The sequence below is a fragment of the Antechinus flavipes genome, chromosome 5, assembly GCF_016432865.1.
Source record: "Antechinus flavipes isolate AdamAnt ecotype Samford, QLD, Australia chromosome 5, AdamAnt_v2, whole genome shotgun sequence".
Taxonomy (NCBI): Eukaryota; Metazoa; Chordata; class Mammalia; order Dasyuromorphia; family Dasyuridae; genus Antechinus; species Antechinus flavipes.
This window is the reverse complement of record NC_067402.1, coordinates 236,982,290-237,006,995: the sequence shown is the minus strand read 5'-3', so window position 1 is coordinate 237,006,995 and position 24,706 is coordinate 236,982,290. Positions and strand designations below refer to the sequence as shown.

At 34.4% G+C, this 24,706-nt stretch overlaps 1 protein-coding gene across 5 annotated transcripts in view; it reads left to right on the top strand.

Annotated features, from left to right (window-relative positions):
- Positions 1 to 4,311: 4,311 nt before the first annotated feature.
- GXYLT1 (glucoside xylosyltransferase 1) overlaps positions 4,312 to 24,706 on the top strand; it is a 65,615-nt gene continuing 45,220 nt past the window's right edge. For 2 of the 5 annotated variants that reach the window (XM_052000869.1, XM_052000865.1), the window contains exons 1-2: positions 4,312 to 4,619; positions 15,956 to 16,051. In XM_052000869.1, the coding sequence (XP_051856829.1) occupies positions 4,399 to 4,619; positions 15,956 to 16,051 (317 nt within the window). In that variant the 5' untranslated portion in view covers positions 4,312 to 4,398. The remainder of the gene's footprint in view (positions 4,620 to 15,955; positions 16,052 to 24,706) is intronic. The other 3 variants (XM_052000866.1, XM_052000867.1, XM_052000868.1) reach the window with 3 other exon arrangements.

Here is a 24,706-nt window from a genome sequence, read left to right as displayed (position 1 = left end):
TCCAGGCTACATTTTGCATATTGATTCACCAAACACAAATACACACACACACACACACACACAAAATAGCATTGCTAAGAGGATCATTAATAACATTTTTAAAATATCTTAAGAGTCCTGAAAAATCTGCCTATACAATCTCAAAATGAATCTTTTTCTGAGCCTCCAGGCTAGCTCTGTTTATCAGATCTCATGAACAGGACTCACATATATTTAACTCATATTGGTTCAAACTGCTGCTCTGCTTTATAAGATGATATTGCTGTGCAGTGGAGCAGGGTGATTGAACAGTATATTCTTTCTCATAATCAACTTCCTTAGCATTTAGAACTACACTAGATTTTTATTGCTATTTTATCTAACAGCATATACTTACACAAATATTATAAAAGTTATTACAATTATCTATTTAAATGATCTTGCACTTAACAATCTTCGTGAATTATGACCCAGGTCAGTTCTGAAAGCTGGTAGATAAAAATTGGAATTATTTAATTCTCTTGAAGATCATTCAGCTCCACCCTCAGTGCCAAAAGAAGAAAATGAAGAGTGAATAACTTTCTGGTCACTTTCAGAATCCTTCAGGAGTAATTGTCCTACTAAGGATAAAGGTGAACAAACCCTATTTTACAATATCAGCCTGTGTTCCATGGGCTTGAAGCATTAAAAAAAAATTTTTTTGAGAGATAAATTTATCCTCAAATGAAGTCAAGAATATATTACATTTATATAAACATTTATATAATACTTTGGGCACTGAGGTGATGCAATGCATAGAATACTGGGAATGGAGTCAGGAAGATTTGTCTTCATGAGTTCAAATCTGGTCTCAGACACTTTTGAGTCGTATAACTCTAGGCAAGTCACTGTTTGCTACAGTTTCCTCAATTGTAAATGAGCTGAAGAAGGAAAGGACAAACATTCCAAGGATTTCTGTCAAGAAAACCCCTTGACTAGAAAAATTCCCCTAAAATCTTTGAAATTACCTCCTACAAGCATATATAGAATCCAGACGGAAATGTGCTCAAACTTAGAAAGCATATGCATAATTACAGTATATGCTGGGTTCCTACCACCTGCAATAACTTGTCTTTATGAGCTGTTGTAACCATCAGACTGCTATCTACCTAGCGATAAGCCTCTCCAAATTTGTATGAGCTAGTCCTCAGACAATAAGACATCCAGTCAATCAGCAGGCCCATACTCAAAGCCTTTCAAGGTTGATAAGATCACTGAGTTTATACCCAATTGACAAAGTGGAAACAAAAACTGGGAGGGGTTAGGTAATAATAATACTGGCAGCTGACATTTATATAGCATTTGCTATGTGCCAAGTACACAATAATGATCTCATTTGACCCACAGCCAGAAAACAAATATCAGAGTAAGGAATCAAACCTGACACTAACTCAGACTAAGATGGCTCTTAAATCCGGTCTCTTGCTTCCTGTAAAATTCTTGGCTTTGGGTTTGGATTGGTCCTTTGCTTCTTCTTTTGTTTTTCTACATGGACAATTATATTTAAACTATCCCTGCCTTTCTTCTCTCCAGGTTTGTTGAAACATCATTCATCTGCTTTGACAGGAACCTGCTAGTCTCTTGCTAATCTTTGACATAAGCCCAAGGGACACGAAATTCAGTTCTTAAGTTTACCACTCTGCTTTTTTAGTCTATGACAAAGAAAACCAAATGACACTCTTAAAATCTTTAACTTACACAGCTATTCACTTCCCATATCTTCATTTATCTTCCTTTAATTGGAAGAAGAAATGAAAACAATACCCGTGCTTTCGTCCTTCTGTTCCCCCACCATTTCTTCATTTTACTTTGTGATTTTTGATGGTAGGCATCCACTAGTTACAAGGTCCCAGCAATCCCAGACCCATTGCTACAGATGAATAGCCAAAAATTAAAAAGCTGAAACCAGAAGACAATCAAGAGCTAGAAATCCAGGGCAGCTAGGTGGTACAGTAGATAAATTTGGCCTCAGATAACATTTCCTAGCTCCTAGTTGTGTGACCCTGGGCAAGTCACTTAACCCCAATTGCCTCGGGGGGGGGGGGGGAAGAGCTAGAGATCCACCAATGATTTGAGAACAAAGAGCTCAAGTTTAAACACAGGATCTTTGCAAAAACAAAACCTTGCTTTAGGTATCACTTCAGCAAGGGTAAAGGAATCCCAAAATTTCAATAACAGCAAACCAAAATGCATCACTGGAATTTGCCAAAAAGGGCCCAGGTATAATTCCCATGTGATTTGAAAATTCCCAGGAAGTGGTCACTGTTTTTTTTTTCTTTTTGCTGAGGCAATTGGGGTTGAGAAACAAGGCCCAGGGTCACACAGCTAGGAAGTGTTAAGTGTCTGAGGCCACATTTGAACTCAGGTTCTCCTGACTTGCTCTATCTACTGCACCATCTAGCTGCTCACTCTGCTTTTTCTTTTTACTGCTTTTCCTTGAAGGTGGGTAGGTGCGAAGTGAGTTAGAACATTTTGTTTCTATGTTTGAAATGTTTGTGCCCCTATATTTATACACTCATTACCCTCTTTGTTTTGGTAACTATTATTATCCCTATTTTACAAATGGGGAAACTGAGGCAAACAGGAGTTAAGTATCCTGGGCAAGTCATTTACCCTATTTGCCTCAATTTCCCTATCTGTAAAATAGGATAACAATATTGCACTTAACTTTTCAAGGTTGTTAAGATCAAATGAGATCATTATAAAGCATCAAGCATGATGCCTGACAAACACTGTACTGAATGTTAGTTACAATTATTGTAAATAATATCCACAGGATATTAATAATGAATAAGACAAACTGACTGAAGACTCTCATAAGAATGTGACCTAGACTTATGCCCTAGCTGTAACATGAAGCTTTGCAATAGCAAGTTGTTTTAGTTTATTTTAGACAAACATACATTTCCCTTCTTCCTTTCCTTTTTGCCATATAATGTTCCTAATATGGTATGTGTGTCATTGGCTAGTATCATTAGCTTCCTTATTCTTAGTCTCTGGATAGATTTTTAGTTAGTCTCTGCATATTCTGCATTTAGAGTGTGAGCCTGGACTATCCAGCCAATGGGAGAAAAAATAAGGAGGGGGAGAGGGGGAGAATTCCCTTTTCAATATAATCCATTTTCTGCATATACACTTAGTGAAAAACATACACTTACTGAAGTACTATCTTATTTGGGGGGAGTTATCCTTTCTAGTGATATCGAGATTATAATAAATCCTTTTTTGCTTTTCTAATTTTAGAGTCTCTGATTTCAATTTGGGTAGGGGTCATCATTGTCCCACAGGACAATAAGAAGGATTAAAAACAAAAGAGTGCAATGAAATACACATAATACAAAATCTAGCACTAACTTGAAGAGAACAACTTAATTTTGTTTCATAGTTAAGGCCTGATGTTTTGAGCCAGTCTTAATGTTAAAAGATCACATAAATGACCACTGCTGTCATAAATTTAAACCATATAAAAATTGTGTGATCCAAGTAATTAACACACCACTTTGTTTATATATGCCTACTCTCCCCATATTTGTAAGAGACTATGTCCCAGATTGAGAGGGAGGAGTATCCTGTACCTAATACTTTTATGATACCATCAATAAATATCTTTGCTTTGAACTTAAAATTGTGTATTTGAAGTAAATGAACTGGAAGGTATATGTGGAGAGGAGGAGGAAGCACAAACTACCTTGTTCTGAGGTAGTGCTTGATTACACAACTTGTTACCATGAAGAGTGATAGTGTTAAATTTTAAAATAATATAAATGATTCTGCCTAAACTTTCAGATATATAAGTACTAAAAAGAGGAACAAGGCTTTTTCTGTAATCTTTTGGATCCTTCACAGACTTTAAAACTGGGCAGCTTTCAAATTTTCACTCCTTCCTTTATAACGGGGGCGGATTCCGTGATTGAGAGAATAAGGACTCAGATTTCACTAATGAAAAATCTTGGCATTAATCACTTTCTCATTCAGAGAAAAATAGCTGTGAAAAATGGTTTCTGGTGGCTTTTTGATAGTTTGGCCGTTGCCAAACCACTAGTTAAGTGCTAAAGCCACTTCAGCTCCATGAAAGCCTTGCCAAGACTACATTCTCACGTTCAGTGAACAGGCTTCTCAGGGAGCACTTGCCTCCACCTTCGTACCGAGAAATTTTGGAGAACCTGGTGTTAGGAACTGAGGTAGTGTGACGCAAGCTATAGGGCTGCAGTTTTGGACTTCCGCCGCGGAAAGGGGAAGAGGGCGCGGAAAGGAAGAAGAGGGAGGAGGAACTTGTGGCTGCAACTGCGCATTGGCATTCGGCGTTCAGTTCGTCAAAGCTGGGCGACTATAGAAGCAGCCACAGCGGCCACTGTGGGCCAGCTGTGGCTGGAGGGAGACATGCGACGTTACTTACGGGTATTAGTGCTCTGTCTGGGTTGCGGTTTTTGTTCGTTGCTTTACAGCCTCAACCAATTCGCTGTGAATCTGGAGGAAGAAGAATCCGGCGATGGCGGGAAACTAAAGGCCGGAGCTGCTTCCTGGCTCACTGTTAGCGAACGGATAGCTGGGAAAGGAGCACGAAGCGTAGGCCCTAAGGAGAGTCCCGGTGGGTCCGACAGGTAAGCTGTTTGTTTTTTAACTTTTCTTACGTAGGAGACTTCGCCCTCTAAAGGGTTGAAGGAAGTTACGGACTCTTATTTTAGACTGGACTGGTGCCTTGTTGGGTCCTGCGGCAACGCCCCTCTTCCTTCTGTATTGTGCTGCTGCTTTACTTCTCCTTCTTTTCCCAGCCGCACACCCAAAGCACAGAGGTCAAGCCTCAGATTTCGATCCCTTGGCTTTAGTGTTTTTCAGACCTCTGCCCAAATTTCTATTCTGCTCTGTGCCATTTAATATAGACCTCAATTTGTAGTAGGCGATTTTCATGGATTTTCAAGTAATTAAAAAGAATACAACTGAAAAAGAAAAATTTAAGCACAAGGTAGTAACTTTTCAATTTCATTAACTGAAAGGGATTCCCAAATGCTTTTATGTTATGATTTTCGAGTACAGGCCTCTTTAACATTGCTAGTAATTCTACAAAGTCTGGATACTTTACATCTATTTTTTGTACTGTTGTTGCACTTTTAAGTTTAATAATATTTCCCAATTGAAAAACCTCCCGTTGATGTTGAAAACCAAAATAATTAACAAATCCATGGATTTAATGAGTGAATTAAAAAAAAAAAAAAGTATTTTAAAGATAGGTTGTGTTTTGTCAGCGTGTGTGTGTGTGTGTGTGTATGTGTATGTGTGTATGTGTGTGTGTGTGAATTGTTATATTAACTTGAATTTCCTGGAGACTTTTAAAACCTCTACTCTAGTATAATCCAACTAGTATTTATCCAGAAAGAATTTAACTAAATCATACGCTTATTGGTCTTTTGCCTCAATCTCTTGGAAGTGATGGAGGTTAGTCCTAGACGGGGAGCAAAGTTTAAGGTTTGCATAAAGAAGCTAGGCAGATCCTTTGTCTGGTGAATTCCTATGACAGCTGAGATCTCCCTGCTTATAAGTAAAAAAACCAAAAACTACTAAAGCTAAAGAAATTATTTTTGGACCTGTAGTATGGATAATTGAGTGTACTTTGTGCAGATATGAATATTATGAGGAATGATATTTGAGGAAAAATATACTATATTTCTATACCATAATAATAAAACATAAGCAATAAGAGATGGAAATGCCATTACAAAAAACTACAAAATATATAAAATAATTGGGAATCAATCTTCTGAAAGAAAATTTATGTAGATTAATTTGTAAAGCTTTCCTTAAATGACAGCCTAAATAGCTGGGAAAAGATTCAGTTCTCATGGCTTGGCTTTGGCAGTGCAATAAAAATGACAATACTTTCAAAATTAATTTATATTATCTATGACATACTAGTCAATGATATTCCAACAGAACCCTTTGCAATATTTCATTTTGGAAACTCAAAAAATTTAAAATATCAAAGGGAATGATGAAAAGAAGTAAGGATCAAAGGGAAATAGTATATCCAGACAGCAAACTTTATTTTGGTTAAAGAAGAGTGAGATTGCTTAATTGAATAGATTAAATAAGGAAGATTAAAGAAAATAGAACTAAATTATTCAGTTTTTGATAAAGTAGAAAGACTTTCCTCTTTGATAAAATTGCTAGAAAATACAATAGTTTGGCAGAAATTAGGTTTAGATTAATAACATACCACACTCCACAATACATTCTGAATGGTTTTATGATTTTAATGTTAAAGATTTTGATGTAAAAAGACTAGAAGAGAAATAGATCACAGCTATTGGGAAAGAGATGTGTAAAGAGATGTGTTCTTAACCAAACTAGAGATATGGGCAATTTTAAAAGATTAAGTGGATAACTTTGATTACTTACTTGAATCTCCTGCCCACACAGCATTAGTACATTTAGGATAAGATGAGAAGTGGTTGACAGGGAAAATCATGTCAAATATCTCTGATAAGGGTTTAGTATCCAACATATAGAAATTGTATATATGATTAATAGCAATTTCCCAATAGAATAATAATCAAAGAATATGAACAAATAGCTCTTAAAAGAACCGCAAAATATTCACAACCACAAGAAAAATTACTAAACCTTAAAACTAACCACATATTAAGGAGGGAGAAAACCTGACAATCAAGTACAAAAAAGCAGAAATATTAAATATATCCTTTTCAGATCATATTGCAATAAAAATTACATTTAAAAAAGACCATGGAAAGATATATTGAAAATTAATTGGAAGCAATAATCCTAAAAAATGAGTGGGAAAAGAACAAATCATAGAAATAATCCATGATTTCATTAAAGGAATGAGAATAATTACATGACATACCAAAATTTATGGAATACAGACAAAGCACTACTGAGGGGAAAATTTATATCTCTAAACGTATAAAAAAAAATAATCAGAACAATGATTTAGACATACAACCAAAAAAATCTAGAAAAAGAGCAAATTAAAAATTCCCAATTAAATACCTAATTAAATGAAAGGAGAGATTTTTTAAAATTGAAAGTAAAAAACAAAACATTGAACTAGTTGATAGAAGATTTTAAAATAAAATTCTAGCAAAGTGAGTACTGCAATATATCACTGAATTTCCTCAGATGGAATTAATGCCAGGAATTTTCCAAATTCAGTATTAGAAAAACTATCAGCATAATTGACCATATTAATAACGAAATCAGTAGTTATTATATGATTCTCTCAATAGATGCTGACAAAACTTTTGACAAAATACAATACTAATACAAAAATATTAAGTAACATGGGGGAAAAAAATGAACCTTTCTTTAAATGATAAATAATACCTGTCTAAAATCATCAGCAATCCTTATCTGTAATGGGAATGTTAGAAGCTTTCCCAGTAAGATCAGGGGTGAAGTAAGAATATCCATTATCACCACTATTACATCAGTATTGTTAAGCTATAGCTAGAAATGTTAACTACAGCAGAAAAAAAAGAAAATGATATGAAAAGAATTAGAATAGACAATGAAGTAACATCTCCTTCTTTGTAAATGATATGATGGTATTCTTAGAGAATCCTAGAAAATCAACCTAATTTTAAAAAAACCTAATTGAAATATATAACACCTTCAGCAAAATTGCAGGATATAAAATAAACTCACAAATCGTCAGCATTTTTGTATTATTATCAACAAATCTCAGCAGCCAAAGATTAGAGAAATTTCATTACAATAGCTGTAGAAAATATAAATACTTGGGACATTCCCTGCTGAAACAAAACCAGGAACTGTTGGTACACAATTACAAAACAAGTTTTCATAAAGTTAGATCTAAACAACTGGAAATATATAAATTGCTATTGAGTAGGGCAGTCCAGTAGAATAAAATAAAAATGACAAATTCTACCTAAATCAGTTTACTTCTATAGTGCTATATCATTCATACTATGAAAAGTTATTTTATAGAGTTAGGAAAAATAATGAAAAGATTCATCTGGAAGAACAAATGGTTAAGAATATCAAGGAAATTAATGGGGAAAGAACAATTAAAACAAAATAGCCTAGCTGTACCAGGTCTCAAACTATATTATAAAATGGCAATCATCAAAATTATCTGGTACTAGCTAAGAAATAGAATAGTGTATCAGTGCAGTGGCCAGGTATACAAGGCATAATAATCTAGTATTTAATAAACCCAAGAATTCCAGCTCCTGGAATAAGAACTCACTATCTGACAAATTGCTGGGAAAATTAGAAAAGAATATGACAGAAATTAGGTCTAGACCAATATTTTACACTAAATATCAAGATAAGTCAAAATAGGGACGTGATATAGATACAAAGAGTGATGCAAAAGCAGATTGGGAGAGCAAGGAAGTTTATTTGTTAACTCTATAGCAAAGGGAAGAATTTTTGGTCAAATGAGATAGAGAACATTATGAGATGTAAAATCAATTACTTTGATTATATTAAAAGTTTTTGATTTAAAGGAAATTAGAAAGCTGAGGAAAATTTTATTACTCTAAGTATCCCTCATAAAGGCCACATTGCTCAAATATATTGTGAAATGAATCAAATTATTAGAACACAAATCATTCTCAAATTAATAAATGTTCAAAGGACATCATCTGGTAGTTTTCAGATGAAGTAATTAGAGCCTCCTATAGTCATGAAAAAAAAAATTCAAATAATTTTGACATTGCATTTCACACCTATCAGATTGGTTAATATGACAAAAAAAGCAAAATGACAAATTTTGGAGAGGATATGGGAAAATTGGGACACTAATACATCGTGGATGGAACTGAAAGGGTATTTGCCTGGATACATAGCTAGCATATGAAAGTCAGAAGTTGAATACAGGAATTCTTGACTGCAAGGATCTTCTATTTACTATGCCTAACTGCCTTTACACAGACATACATATCTATCTGCCTAACATTTTTGTGGGCTGGTGAAATTGAAGTTTAATTTTTTTTTTTTTATCTAGAAAAATATGTCAAGTTCATTTGTTTTTTAAAAATTTTGGGAGGTCAGAAAATACCAGGCTCTCCAAATTTGTCCCACTTCAAAAAAATTATAGATTGGGAGAGATAAATAAAGTCAGAGTAAAGTAGTTGTCCTTCTGAGACCTCTTGGAAAGGACTTTAGGAAGGACCTAACCTCCCTAGACTGAGGCATAACTCAGTGAAGTCTTATTCTGCCCAATCTACAAGCCCTGAGGACAGCTAGGTCAATGGCAACTTGGGCTTTTGGAACTTTAATCTCACCAGACCCTGTGGAGGTAGGATGATTTAGGTAGGGGACTATTGAAGGACCCTCTATTGTTGCAGGATGCTAGACTCAGCTATGATGATCAGATGAGGTCCCAGGTTAAAACCATGGGTAAGAAGAGGAATGAGTACATGCTTAGTGAGTACAGTAGCAGAGGGGAAAGAACCCTGCTGGCTAATGGCACCTGCAGAAGAACAGAGTCCCTGGTTTCATTTCCAAATCAGAGTGAAGAAGTGAAATTTGCAATCCAGAAGGGATTGCAGGGAGTAAGAGTATTTGGGGGGACAGTATGGTTGAGGGCCCTGACTATGGCTTAAAGGTAGAGAGATCTGCCAGAGATTGCCCCCCCCCAACTCCCAAAGAGCTCAGAAAATAACAGTAAGAAGGACATGAGACCTGGTTCAGTATTCCCCACACCTCAAGATAGAACTCAATTATAATAATAAGCTTCTAAAACTAGAATAAAACAAAATGAAATAAAAATGAGTAGGCAAAGGAGAAAGAACTTGACCATAGGCAAGTACTGTGGGCTTAGAAATCTGTTCATACTCAGAAAAAGATGGTGCAATAAAAAAAAAAAAAAAAAAATACTCCTACTTGAAAGAGAAATACCGGAATTAAAAAAGCCCCAAAAAAGTTCTTAGAAGAACTTAAAAAGGACTTCAAAAATTAAATAAGAGAGTTTGAAGAAAAATTAGGAGAAAATCCCCATAAATCCAAATCATTTTTATGTTATACTAACAAAACCCTGCAAGAAGAGATGGTAAAGAATACCCCATTTAAAATAATTGTGAACAACATAAATTACCTAGGAGTGTACCTGCCAAAACTAATCCAAGAACTACATGAATATAATTATACTTTTTATATAAATAAAGCCAAATTGAAATCATTGGAGAAATATTAATTGTTCATAGGCAGGCAAAGCCATTATAATAAAAATTACAATTTACCTAATCTATGTATTCAATACTATCTCAATCATATTACCAAAAAAAAATTTCTTTTACCGAGTTAGAAACAAATAATGCCACAATTCATTTGGAAGAACAAAGGGTCATTGTTTACCTAAAAAACAAACAAACAAAAAAACCTATGACAGTTTCTTTCAAAGCTCAATTTCTTGCCTGTGCTTCCTTCTGAACTTCCTTCTTTTAATTAATTAATAATCCTTTCATTTAATTTTTTTATTCAGTAACATTTATTAAGTTGAATATTAGAAATCATACAGAAATAAATTGTAGTAATTTACCTCAAGGAGTTTATAATCTGATAGAGGAGATAATATATACACAGATAAATATACAAATTTCAAAGAGAATACATTATAAAATAGTGCTTATTTGTTTGTTTTTCCCCAAATCAACAAATATTTATTAAGCACCCACTACTATAGGCCAAATAGGAACAGGGGACACAACAGAAATTAAATAGTTCCCTGTCCACAAGGACTTTATATTCTATCAGGGGAAACAACATGTACATATGTAAGTTTACATTGACTGACTTTAGTCTCACACCAACTTTTTTTCAAATATGTTTTTCTCTCTGCTGCTGAGTTAATACCATACAAAATCTCTTAGCTCCCTTCCCCTGTTTAAGATTATGCAAAATAAGTTCACATTCTGAATTGCTCAGTTTCTATGTTTGTTCTTGGCAAGGGGATCAAGTGTTTTCTGACCATGGCAGTTTTTTGTACTGTTTAAGCTTCATAGTTGTGGCAGTTCATTTATATTGGTTAAACTCATGTGGAAAATGGTCAGTCTTATGCTAATACTTTTTCCTTTATACAGTTTCTATTTTTGTCAATTGGTAGCTTTTTTGAATAAACCAAGTTGAAAATATTGTAATGGCACATAATATTTTTTTCTCATCTTTATCCTTTCATTTAGTTTGGTTCATTTTGATCTCTAATGGATAACAAATAATCTGACTACACAAAAAAGTTGATCAGGAATTGATTCCCGTATTAGTAACTTTATTAGTTTAGTAAACTTCCAGATGAAGAGATTTCCTCTATAATATACTATAAAGTGTTATGAGATCAGAGGTTTTTTTACTTAAAAACACAACAACAACAACAAAACATACATTTCAGAGGCTGTTGCCTTTTTTTTTTTTTTTTTTTTGGCATCAATGATTCCTTTCCTCACAATTATCCACACCACACCCTCTGGTAACCATCATCCTTTGTGGAAACTGTACTACTTCATATAAATACTCTGATAAGCATTCTTAAACTTTTAGGTTTTTTTTCTTTTTAATGTTTTGTCTTTTATATAAATTGTTCTCTTGGTTCTGCTTATCTTATTTTGTATTGGCTTATGTTAGTAAGCATTATTTGAAATTATCTCTTGTTTCTTACAATACATTAATATTTCATTATATTCATATGACACATTTTGTTCAGTGTAAGGGTTAAAAAAACTCTGGGAGCAAGGAGTGCAGCTCGAAGGCATGTGGGAGGACCTGAAGGTGGAGTTGGGGCATAGCCCCAAGAGGTGGTGTCTAACCCCAGATACCAATTCTCCTTCCTTAGTGCTCTGAAAGCCTAAAACGCCGCCCTTCTTCTTCTCAGGCCGATCCCATTATGCCATGTTGCTAGAGGATTTCCCCTTCCCCCAGAAGGGAGATCTTCAGGAGGATATAAATAAATATGTGCTATCTAAGAATAAAGTTCTCTTTCACTTCACTCCTACCTCCTGGTGGTCTGTCTCTGTGGGATCCAGATTGGTGCCTAGCCCTGCAGTCCACAGACCACCATTAAGTGTAGCTCAAAGGGGAGCTACCAGGTTAGAGTAGTCCATAGGGGCGGAAAAGTTCAGCTGTTTCCCAATTGTGTAAGGGATTTGTTATCTCTTTAGATTCTTGGTTTTTTTCTTTTCTTTTCCTTTCCCTTTTCCCTTCTAAGTCTTATAGCACTAGGGATTTTTTTTTTTGCTTTCCCTTCTTGCTATATTATTCACTCTATCCATTCTTTCCTCCTTTCTTGTTTCTCATTTGAGTTATATATTGCATTCTAACTTTTCAAATAAATTTCTGAGTTTCTGAACTCTTGTGTTTGAATTTTAGAATTCCTACTCAGCTTTGGGCTCAAAAACTTAAAATCAAGAGTGCATAAAAGTCTTCATTTCCATTAAAAATCCATATCCTGCCCATCAATTGGAGAATGGTTGGGTAAATTTGACATATGAGTGTTATGGAATACTACTGTTCTGTAAGAAATGACCAGCAGGATGAATACAGAGAGGCTTGGCGAGACTTGCATGAACTGATGCTAAGTGAAATGAGCAGAACCAGGAGGTCATTATACACTTCACTAAAATACTATATGAGGATATATTCTGATAGAAGTAGATATCTTCGACAATGAGAAGATCCAATTCAGTGCCAATTGATCAGTGATGGACAGAACCAGCCACGCCCAGAGAAAGAACACTGGGAAATGAATGTGGACTACTTGCATTTTTGTTTTTCTTCCCAGGTTATTTTTACCTTTCTGAATCCGATTTGTGTGTGTGTGTGTGTGTGTGTAACAAGAGAACAGATGTGTACACATATGTTGTATTTAAGATATACTTTAACATGTATGAGACTGCCTGCCATCTAGAGGAGGAGGTGGAGGAAGGGAAGGGAAAAGTTGGAACAGAAGTGATTGCAAGGGACTATGTTGAAAAATTACCCATGCATATGTTCTGTCAATAAAAAGCTATAATAAAAAAAAATTCATCCCACTTTCCCCCCTATAAGATTATACCTAGCTTTTCAGGGTAAGTTCTTGTTTTTAAGCTTTTGACTTTTAGATAGCATTTCCTTTCATTTTTAGTAGAATTGGTTACTATGTCTTGTGTGCTCTTGATTGACCTTTTTTGGTACTTGAAGTCCTCCTTTCTGAATGGTTGTGTTATTTTTTCTTGGCACTTCTTTTACATTTCCTTTTAGGAGGACATCAGTAGATTCTTTCTATCTTTACCCTCTGATTTTACTGAATTTGTGCAGTTTTCACTGATCATTTCTTTAAATATGGCACCCAGGCTTTTTTTTTTTTTTTTAAACTGTTGTCTCAGGGAGTCTGATTCTTAAATTACTACTCACTGACTTGTTTTTTAGGTCAATTTAAAAATGTCAGACATTTCCCATTTTGTTCAATATTTTCAGTCTTGATTTTGTTATAATATTTATCACTGCCTCTTTGGTATATTCTAATTATTTAGATAAGGTTTATTACTTTCTATTCTAGTTATATTTATCTTCCTTCCAATTATTTCCTTCTGAGTTTTTAGTTTTTGATCTTAGTTCCATTTTTTTTGGGGGGGGGAGGATTTTCTTTGGGGGAGAAATCCTCTTCCTTTGAGTTCAAAGGATGCTTGCTGATGTTGTAGTTACTTTAAAGAAAAAATTTTTTTAAGTTTTATGTTCCAAGCTCTATTCCTCTTTCCCTCTCCTACCACAAGATGGTAAGCAATCAGACAGACATAGGTTATACAATTATGCAATTATGTAAAACATTCCATATTAATCATTTTTTGCATGAAGACTCGAATAAAAGAAAAAACGAAAGAAAATTTAAAATAGCATGCTTCAGTCTGTATTCAGCCAGTATCAATTCTTTGTTTGGAGGTAAGTAGTATGTTTCATTAATTCTTTGGCATTGTCTTGGATCATTATATTGCTGTGAAGCTAAGTCACTCATAATTCATCAAACAATATTTCTTTTACTGTATACAGTGTTCTCCTGATTCTATTCACTTTACTTTGTTGCAGTTACTTTTGCCTTCTTTTGAGGGTTCTCTAGATTTACAATACATTTTGATTACTGGTTAATGTCTTATTTCATTTGCTCATCTCTGGGTTCTGTACTTCACAATAGCAGCATTGTGCCAGAACTATCTTTTGCTTCCTGGTTGCTTTTGTGGGTAATTATAGGCCCTGTATAATTTCTTCCTTGGTACCCTGGGTCTGGATCAATCCAATCTCTTTTTCCTGAAGTTAGGTTCCATGGATTGTCGATATTCGATATTCGGAGTACTAGATCCTTAAGACCTTCTATAGATAGTGTTGTGGGCCTGAAATACTGAATGCTTCCATGTTGCAATAGTTAACTGGTACTTTCTCAGGCTTCTAAGGTTCCCTCACTGGGGCTTTGTAACAATACTGGGAGATGAATATCCCTGAGTATTAAGATTCCTTTGCTCTAAGTTTTTTGGGGTTTTTTGGGGGGGAAAAGGGGGAAAGGGGGACACAGTCATTCAGGCTGTGTGTATCCCTGATTATTCTGGGAGCCTTTCATTTTGTTTGCCAGTACTGATACTAGTTTTGCTATTAGACCACCTTTCTGTGGGGTTTTGATAGAATTTTTGTATAGTTCTCTTGTGAAAGAAGACAGTCTTTTTTTTTTTTTTAATTAAAACTTTATTTTCAAAACATTTTCATGGATAATTTTTCAGCATTGACCCTTGCAAAACCTTGTGTATTAAACATGTTAAAAATATATGTTAAATCCAGCATAAGTATACATATTTATACAATTATCTTGCTGCACAAGAAAAATCATATCAAAAAGGAAAACAATGAAAAAGAAAAGAATACAAACAACAACAAAAAGAATGAAAAATCTATCTTGTGATCTACACTCAGTTCCCACAGTCCTTTTTCTGGGTGTAGATATCTCTCTTCATCACAAGATCATTGCAACTGGCTTCAATCATCTCACTGTAGAAAAGAGCCATGTTCATCAAAATTGATCATCATATAATCATCTTGTTGCTGTATAATGATCTCCTGGTTCTGCTCAGCATCAGTTCATATAAGTCTCAACAAGTTTCTCTGAAATCATCCTGTTGATCATTTCTTATAGAACAATAATATTCCATAACATTCATATACCATAACTTTATTCAGCCATTCTCCCACTGATGGGCATCCGCTCCATTTCCAGTTTTTTACCATTACAAAAAGAGCTGACACAAATATTTTTGCACATGATACCTCATTTCTTATTTCTTTCTTTTTCTTTTCTTTTTTCTTTTTTCTTTATTTTTTTTATTTTTTTTTTTGCTGAGGCATTTGGGGTTAAGTGACTTGCCAAGGGGGACACAGGTAGGAAGTGTTAAGTCTGAGGCCAAATTTGAACTTGGGTTCTCCTGATTTCAGAGCTGGTACTCTATCCACTGTACTACCTACCTGCCCCGACACCTCATTTCTTAATGAATTCCTTGATTCAATGTGGTATGAATATCAGATTTTTGATAGTATAGATATGTGAGTGCTGAGTGGTCTGTTTCCTATTTTGGCAGCCCTGTTAGCTAGGAGTTCAGGTCAATTCTTTTTTAAAAGAAAGATCAATTAATATTAGGAAAATATTTTTGATGGGATAAATATCTGATTACATTTTTGTGGTTTTATATGAAGAAGTAAATATAAAATTTCAGGTAATTATTTAGGATTAAGTATTCAGGACTATAGTCTGTATTAATTTCTGATTTATGATAGTAATTTATTTTTGAACAATTTGTTCTACCACTGGTAGTTTAAATAAAAGTAAAAATTACCCAAATGCCTAACTTTGTTATAAGATAAAAACAAGTCATTATCTTACTACTTAAATTCCCTAAATAGAAAATGAAAATATACTTATAGGACTTTTATTTCTGTCTTATTTTATTAGGTATAATAAGGATGTATCTCTCTCTTATTGGAATCCCTATTGGATGCTGCCCTCTGATGTTTGTGGAATGAACTGCTTTTGGGAAGCCACTTTTAGGTAGGAACTTAAAATTTTAGTAATAAAGAGTAGGTAAGAGTAGGTAAGAACATATAATAAAAACTTGAACTATGGAAGGGAATTATTTTGATAATTTTTCTCTAGTAACTTAAACATCTTCTTTGAAGTACAATTAATGATTTTTCTGTTTCAGCTCCATTCTTTTTTTTCCTTTGCTCTTTAAATTCAACAAAGATCAGGTTCCTGTTAGCCCAGTACTTCACTTAAAGTTTTATATATAACATTGAAGTAACAAAGGCTTACTAAAATTCTCATTGTTTATTTAACAGATCCTGTCTGATTACCATAAATAAAATATTCTGCTAAATTCTCATTCAAATAATTGTCTGTGCTTTAGGAATTTGTAATCTTAAATTATATAGGTATGAAATATGATAAAATACAAATATATAGCAATTATTTCCATTTTTAAGGAGACTTACTTTTGCTTTTTTCATATTTCCTTAGCCACTATCCTAGTAATCCTTTTGTCATTACCAATTGGTAAATCTTCATTCCTAACACCCCATCTCCAATCTGAATTTTCTCTACTTTTTCCAGAGCCCCAAAAATCAAACTCTCAGTGATAGACTACAAATGAAAATGGCTTACATTTTAGACACCACCAATGTAAAACCTTTTTTTGGTTGACTTGTTTGTTTATTTTAGTTTTATTTAAATTTTTTTTTTTTGAGGGGGAAGCACCAGGATTTGAGTTCCAAACTGTTTCCCTCTTAATCTTCCTCCCAGCACTGTATTAGAAAAAGTCAGCATTTTATATAGCTGTGTATGTGAAACTATACAATGCATAGTTTCATATAAGTTCTTTTTCTGAGGTGGGTAGCCTCTTTGATTTGAATAATCATATAATTTAGAATAGCTTAGTCATTCACATTTATTCTTCAAACACTATTGTTGTTACTTTGTACAACATTCTCTGGGATCTCCTTGTTTTACTCTTCATTAGTTCATGCAAGTTTTTTCATGTTTTCCTAAAATCAGCCGCCTCATAATTTCTTATAGCCCAATAGTATTACATCATTCATTTACTACAACTTGTTCAGCTATTTCCCAATTGATAGGCATTCACTCCGTTTCCATTTCCTTGCCACCAGAAAGAGAACTGCTCCAAATATTTTGGAACTTGTAAGGTTTTTTTTCCACTTTTCCTTGATTACTGCAGGAAAAAGACCTAATTCTGGTATTGCTGGATCAAAGAATATATACAGTTTCTTAATTTTTTTATTTTTTATTTATTTTTGCTAAGGCAATTGGGGTTAAGTGACTTGCCCAGGATCACACAGCTAGGAAGTGTTAAGTGTCTGAGACCAGATTTGAACTCAGGTCCTCCTGACCTGGTGCTCTATCCACTGTACTACGTAGCTGGCCAGTTTTTAATTCTTGAAGCATAATTCCAGAATGCTCTCCAAAATGGTTGAATCATTTCACAGTTCCAACAATGTATTTAGTGTCCCAGTTCTTTTCTACATCTTCCTTAATGTTTGTCATTTTCTCCTATCATTTTTAGCCAGTCTGAAAGGTATGAGATAGTATCTCAAAGTTGTTTTAATTTACATTTCTCTAATCAATAATGATTTAGGAGGTTTTTTATATAAGTATATTTAGCTTTGATTTCTTCTTTCAGAAACTGACTGTTCGTATTCTTTGGCCATTTATCCATTGGAGAATGACTTCCATTCCTAGAAATTTGTCAGAGTCCTCTATATATTTGAGATATAAGACATTTAACTGAGGAACTGTCTATATTTTTCCCCCAATTTTCTGCTTTCCTTCTAACCTTGGCTATATTGGTTTTATTTGCCCAAAACCTTTTTAACTTAATGTTATCAGAATTAATCATTTTATATCTCACAATGTAATCTCTTGTTTATGTTTATTTATATTTTTTTCTCCTATCCATAAATCTAATAGGTAATATATTCTATGTTACTACATAGAATATATTTTTTTGACCATAAATATTTGCTATAATTTTTTTTTCTTTTGTTTTTCTTCAGTTTGGGTGAGGGAGATAGGAAGGAAAGAAGATTAATTCTTGTTAAATTGAAATTAAAATGTTTTAAAGTAATCATTCAGAGAAGCATAGAGTATCAGTAAGAGTCAAGTAGATATTAGTTAATTTACATAAACTTTTGTAGTAAATTTGGTTGGCAATGTCATAAATTTCTTTAGTTAATAAATTGTTGACATTTATAAAGTACTTACAAAGTGCCAGGCACTGTGCTAAGTATTTTGTGATTATTAACTCATTTAGCTCTCACAACAATTCTGGGAGGTTGGTGCTATTATAGTCTCCATTTTACTGATGAAGAATATTATGCAGACAGTTTAAGTGCCCATGTTCACATAGCTATCTAGTGTTTCTTTAAGTCGAATCTTTCTGACTCCATGCCCAGGACTCTGTCCCCTGTAACCACCTGCCTGCCTCATGAAGCACATGAACAAGGACATAGAATGTTAATTGAATGGTTAGGATTGATTGTCTGTACTTTCTTACTATCTAATTAATGTCTCTTCACCATTTTTCAGTTGAAAAAGGATTATAAATAACTAATAATTTTGGGAGATCCCCTTTTTAAAGTCCTCATTTAAAAGTCCAGTCTCTTGAAGGACATTACTGATAATGAGATTGTACTAACAATGTCTTATTTTTGTTTTTTAATTGGAGAAATGCAAAATAAGAAAAAGAAGAATAGAAAAAGAAAGGGAAAATAAAAACAAAACATTGTTATATGTCAAAATATATAGCAATAAATTTCCATTTCAAGTAAACATACATAATAGAAGAAATTATATTCATCAATGTCCATCTTTTCTTTGTTTCCTTGTAGATTATTCAACAACATTTTACACATGTTACAACATTAACAACATGTTAAAGAACAACAAATGTTCTTTGTTGTGTATTTTTTAACTTTATTCTTTTTTTCTTCTTTCATTCCTCCTACTTTCCCCAAGAAGACTACAGGCACGGGTACATTTATATACATGTATATGCTTTTATACAAACAAGCACAGACCTATTTTTTCCCCTTTACTTCTCTTGTTTGATTTTTAAAAGTCCTTTTTTTAGCTTTTTCAGGAATTCATTTCAGGTCTGGGACCAATTCATATTTCTTTTCCTTTGGAAAAAAATACATGGAAACAAGTATCATGAGCAACAAATTAACCCAAAAGGAGACAAATTTTGTAATTCCTAAGACAACAAGCCTAGTTAAACAAGATTCTGTAGATTAAACTAATTGGGTTACAGATTATATTGCATTTAATCAATTTATTTCATCTTGAGATTTAGCTATCTTAATAGTTTTCTGATATTTGAAAATATTTTAACCTTGAAAGTTCTAGAATAGATCTCATTCCAAAGGCAGTTAGTTATAGAAGGTTGTTCCTTTTAAATTGAATTTTTCAATAACTAGTTCAGAAGGTGAAAATCAGTTAAAATTTTATGGAAGTAATCTTATACCTGTCCTTTAATCACTGTTGTTAATAGAAACATTTGAAAAATCATTGCTCTTAATAGAAACATTTTAAAACCAATTTTTCTCATACACACAAACACGTATGTGTAAGTTCAGAATAGTAAAATTTTAAAAAGATCTTTCATATTTGCATCTTATTACAATAACTGAGAGATATTTAGTATTACAGCAAGAGAATTCATATATATGATGATGAATCATATGTGTGATACACTTTTACTATATATGCACTTGTTTAGAAATTTGCTATATACGAAATAGGAGACAAATGGTTATATCAATATTAAAACTTTTCTTTAAAGGACACAGACTGACCTGACCTAAGCATATCACTCTATTAACTGTATGATTCTACTTAAGATTTAATATTTTTTATTTATTTCACAATATTCACAGAGTACCATAGGTGAGAAAGATTTCTGTTCAAAAGGAAACACAATGGGGATTCTGAGTTAAGAAGGTATTATCTTTCAGAATTAGAACCTCAACATTCTCAGACATAGATATCCACCTGTATAAGTTCTCAGATCAAACAGTCTTTGAGTAGCACTTGGCATTTGCTTTAAAGGATGGATTATTGGCTCAGTGACAATTCAAAAGATTGTACCAGATATTAAATCTCAGATTGCCCCAAATGATTTTATGTCAGATCACTAATAACAGACAGCTATTATTTTTCTCATATTGTTCCAATAATGGTTAACAGTAAACATATGCTAGCTTTATTTTATGACCTTTTCTTTTTAAAATCCTGTTAAAACAGAAATTGATCATTAGAAATAGAAGATAGTAACATTGAATTTACTCAAAACCCAGAAAAACACTGTTTACTTTGATGGAGAGTTTAGAAATCAAATTACAGAAAGCTGAGAGAACTGTTTCAAGCATAAAACTTCATTACTTTTCTCCAGCATACCAAACTTTCTGCATTTTTTTTTTAAATCAGTATTTGTAGCTGACCACATTTTCCCATGATGTCATTTAACCTGCTCTGGTCTTTGTTCTCTATCTACTCCCCAGATCCCTATAAATTTACCTGTTTTCTCCCTGTTCTTTGCTATCTTTCTTTCTTAGAATTTAGCCTGTTTTAGTTAGCCTTACAATTATAATAAAACTTTGCTTCTTGATTGTCTAAGCTTTCAAAGATTTTTGAGACCACCTTCTACAGCTGTCCTGAATCCCAATATTTTGGTGACAGCTGTGAAGTCTAAATCTATTGTGGCTTTGTCCTTTTCCTCATCAAGGTAAGCAAGCTCCCTCTGTTCTATAGCTGGTATACCCCAAGCACCAAGAAAGGCTTATTCTGTTGTCCGTGAGCTCTACACTAGGCATACTTCCCATGGACTAGGAATGACTGGTGTTGGGAGCATTTCAAGTTAAGCATATTTCCCTTAACTTAGAGACAACCTGGTCTTGGGAACAGTTGCAATTGCATGCTTCCCCTTGTGAGAACACTTGCAATTTCTCCTTTCTGGGATACCACAGATAATAGACTCTAGAAACAGAATCACCTAGGGCTTGTAGTAGAATTGGGACAGTCCACTTGGGTTCCTTAGGAATCTCTTTTGGGCTGCCTCTTGAATATTAGGATCAAATTTGACCTGTAAGATTTAAAATAGAGAATTCTCATTTTCTTTTGTAACACTGCGTAGCCTCTTCTTAACCTTGGAAGATTAGGGAAAATAGCTCATGGATGGATCTCTCAAAGTACTTTAATTGAATACTTTTGTCTTATCATTTTGTCTGTCGGAATCTCTCTGTTTACATAATGTAATGTCTATGTAATGTTTATGCTATAAGTTATCTTAAAAGTTTTATTTCTTTATTTATTCTGTTACCTTGAAAGTTTTAAAATGCAGCCAGCCAGAAGAACTTGTAAGGGTTGTAGTTAGAATACACTGAGAAAGATTTGTGAGCATTGTCTTATCTATTCCACTGACTTAGTACCTTTTAAGAATCCTTGTTTCAAGTTCAGACTTCTGGCCCATAATATCTCCCACTTTCTTTTGTTAAAACAAAACATAGGGTGGTCATACTCTCCCTGACTTCTTAAGGAGGTGAGAACTCCAAAAAAGGAGGTGATCATACCTTCCCTGATTCCTCAAAAAAGGGATGAAAACACCAAAAAAGGTGGTGATCATGCTCTCCCTGACATCTCAGAAAGGGAGATGAAAACCAAAGGAAAAATGGGGAATCAAATCAGATTAGCAGGTTTCTGAAGGGTCTCACTTGAAACAAGTATACATAAATCCATCAATATGGGAGATATTACACATAATTACATAAATTACATAAGCACATAGTAGCACAGGCTAGTAGTGATGTAACAAATAACATGAATCAACATGAGGAATTATACATATCCATAAATCCTAGAAAGAGTCCAAAAGGAATCATGTGTCAGGGAAGCCAATGATTTTGGCAAGTTTTGAAGTCCTGCAATAGTCTCATCATGTGTCAGAAAACCAATGATTCCTGCAGATTATGAAGTCCTGTATCAGTCTTATCATGTCTCAGAGAATCCAATGATTCCTGCTGGTTTTGAAGTTCTGTAACAGGCTTATCAACAATTTTTTATCTCAGTGAATCCAATGATTCCTTCGGGTTTTGAAGTTCTGCAACAGTTTTATCAACAATGGAAATCCAGTGATTCCTTCTGATTCTGAAATTCTGTAACAGTCTCATTATCAGCCATGCTCTTTCAGTGTCAAATGTTTCTTAGGTCTTCTCCTTTGTTTTGAGGTTTTTCATTGTTTTCTGTCTCTCTCCAATGGATGCGAATATGCCTCATTGGCACCCATCTGATTTCTTCTCCATCTGTAGAGATACAAGCAAACCCTCACCCCCAAACAGTCTATCTGGTGGTTCTTTCCATTCAGCACTTTCTAGATCTCTCCACATTACCTGGCAATTATCTAAAGATAGTGGAGCTGCTCGCATTGGACACTGCCCTTCTATTGAGTTAAAAATTCTCCCCAGTTGTAATCTCTTTCTCCCATCTGATTGCCTTTTGGCTGATTGATCACATAATCCTTTTCTGCCATCTGATTGCTTCTCTGCTGATTGATCATATCAGAGTCCTGAACTTCTAAAGACTCTGGGTGTAAACTTGGCTGCCATCATGCCCCACCTGTTTTTTGTTTGGGACTCTGGAGCTGGGCTCCACCTCTCATTTCCCTGAGTCAGTCTACATTCTGAGGCCCAGTGGAAACCTCGGGTGCATTTTGGACATAGGGTTTTAGGTCTTATTCTCTCACCCTGTCCTCTCACTCTTTGCCTACATTGAGCTTTCAGATGCCCTATTTTTCCACATTGAAAGCATCAATGACTCTCTCTAGAAGTCCCTTGCCAACAAGGACCCGTCTTCCTATGTTCATCATAATCTGGGTATAAAAAGCATTTGTGCCCACTGTGGCGTAGCGTCTTATAATCTCCTCTAAAGGAGCATCTTTGTGTAGTCCCCATATAATTCTTCTATGAACCTCATTAGAATTTTTCTCAACCAGTTGTCTAATTATTATTCTTGTAGCTGCATTTTCTCTAGTGGTTCTTGTTACAGCTGTCTGCAGACGTCCCACAAAATCCGCAAAAGGTTCATTGGGACCTTGCTCTATTTTTGTGAAGGCTTCCCCTCCATCTTTTCCTGGAGGGAGCCCCATGCTTTGATTGCAGCAGCAGCAATTTGCTCATATGCTGCTATGGGGTAATTAATCTGTGCTGAAGTGTCTGCATACTGACCTTTACCTTCTAGATGGTCAAAGATAATATGTATATTAATTCTAGTTTGCCTATTTCGTTGGGCTTGTATCCTGCATAGTTTACTATACTCTGAAAGCCACAACAAATTTTGTCCATGTTCTAAACATGTCCTTGCTATAGATTTCTACTCACTAGGGGTTAAAATTTCATAAGCCAAATTCTCTAATACCATCTTAACATAAGATGATGTAGCCCCATAAAGAGTGCAAACTTTTTAAAATTCTTTAATTTTTTCTGGATCAAAAGGAGTGTACCTTCTCCTTTGTTGACCTGAAGAATCAAATTCTTCAATCACAGGGTATGCATTCATTAAATCAGATATATCCTGTCCTTTTTTTTGCTTTAACTAATGCCTTTTGTAATTTTGTCATAGGCTGCTTCATAGGTAGTGCTGATTGTTATCACTGCTTCTCCCCCTTCCTTGAAGGGTTAATGCCTTAATGGCTCCTGCTGTGAAGCACCACACTCCTTAATTTCAGCAGAATTGTACTTAACTCCTTTCTTGTGTAATTCTTCATCCTTTTCACCTAGTTTGTCTAGATCTTCCCCCTCCCGCTCTTTCTTCTTTTTTCTTATTCTAATACTTATATAATTTCTTAAAGCCAGTTGTATTAAGTTGTATGTATAAAGTGTTTCTGTAGAAATTGAGTCAGGTACATTATCATTGTAGTATTCACATAGTTGCTCTCCTACTAATTTCCACAGGCCTGGATCTAATTCTTTTTCCTTAGAGAACCAAGGAGATGTGTACTGTACTGTTTCTAAAAGTTCAATGACCTACTCCCAAGTTACAATCAAACCTTGTTTTTTATAAGTTTAACCAAGCTTTCTACACATTTTCCTTGAATTGGAAAATAATGCTGTTTTCTAAATATCTGTCCCATTTCAGCTGAAGCACTAGTTAGCCCTTTACAAAGTTTCCTTCTTCTACTCACCCTAATTTCTGGGTCACGGAGACTTTTCCACTGAAATAAGGATTGGAGACTTTCCACTGAACTCAGGATTGTGTCAGCCCCACATTGGGCGCCAAAATGTAATGTTCTTTAATTCAATTTTCTTGGGGTCTCTGAAGCATCCTTTTTTTCAGTTCAGTAATCATCACAAGAACTGGCAGGTGTTAAAGTCCAAATTCTTTATTATCTCCTTCAAAGTCTCGTCTCCTTTCTTGGGGCCAGGTTAGCTTTCTTAAAAGCCTTCTGGAGTCTTGGTTTCATTGGAGAAAATGCAGGAGGAGAACCTGCCACCAGGAGCCTGACCAAAGATCAAATAAATCTCTCTCCTTGGTTCTAAGAGCTTGCGCTCCCACCCCCCAGTCCTTTGTCTTCTCTGCCTCTGAAGGAATCTGGGTGAGGCTCCCAGCTTATATGTTCAACACTGAGTATAAACCAATCAT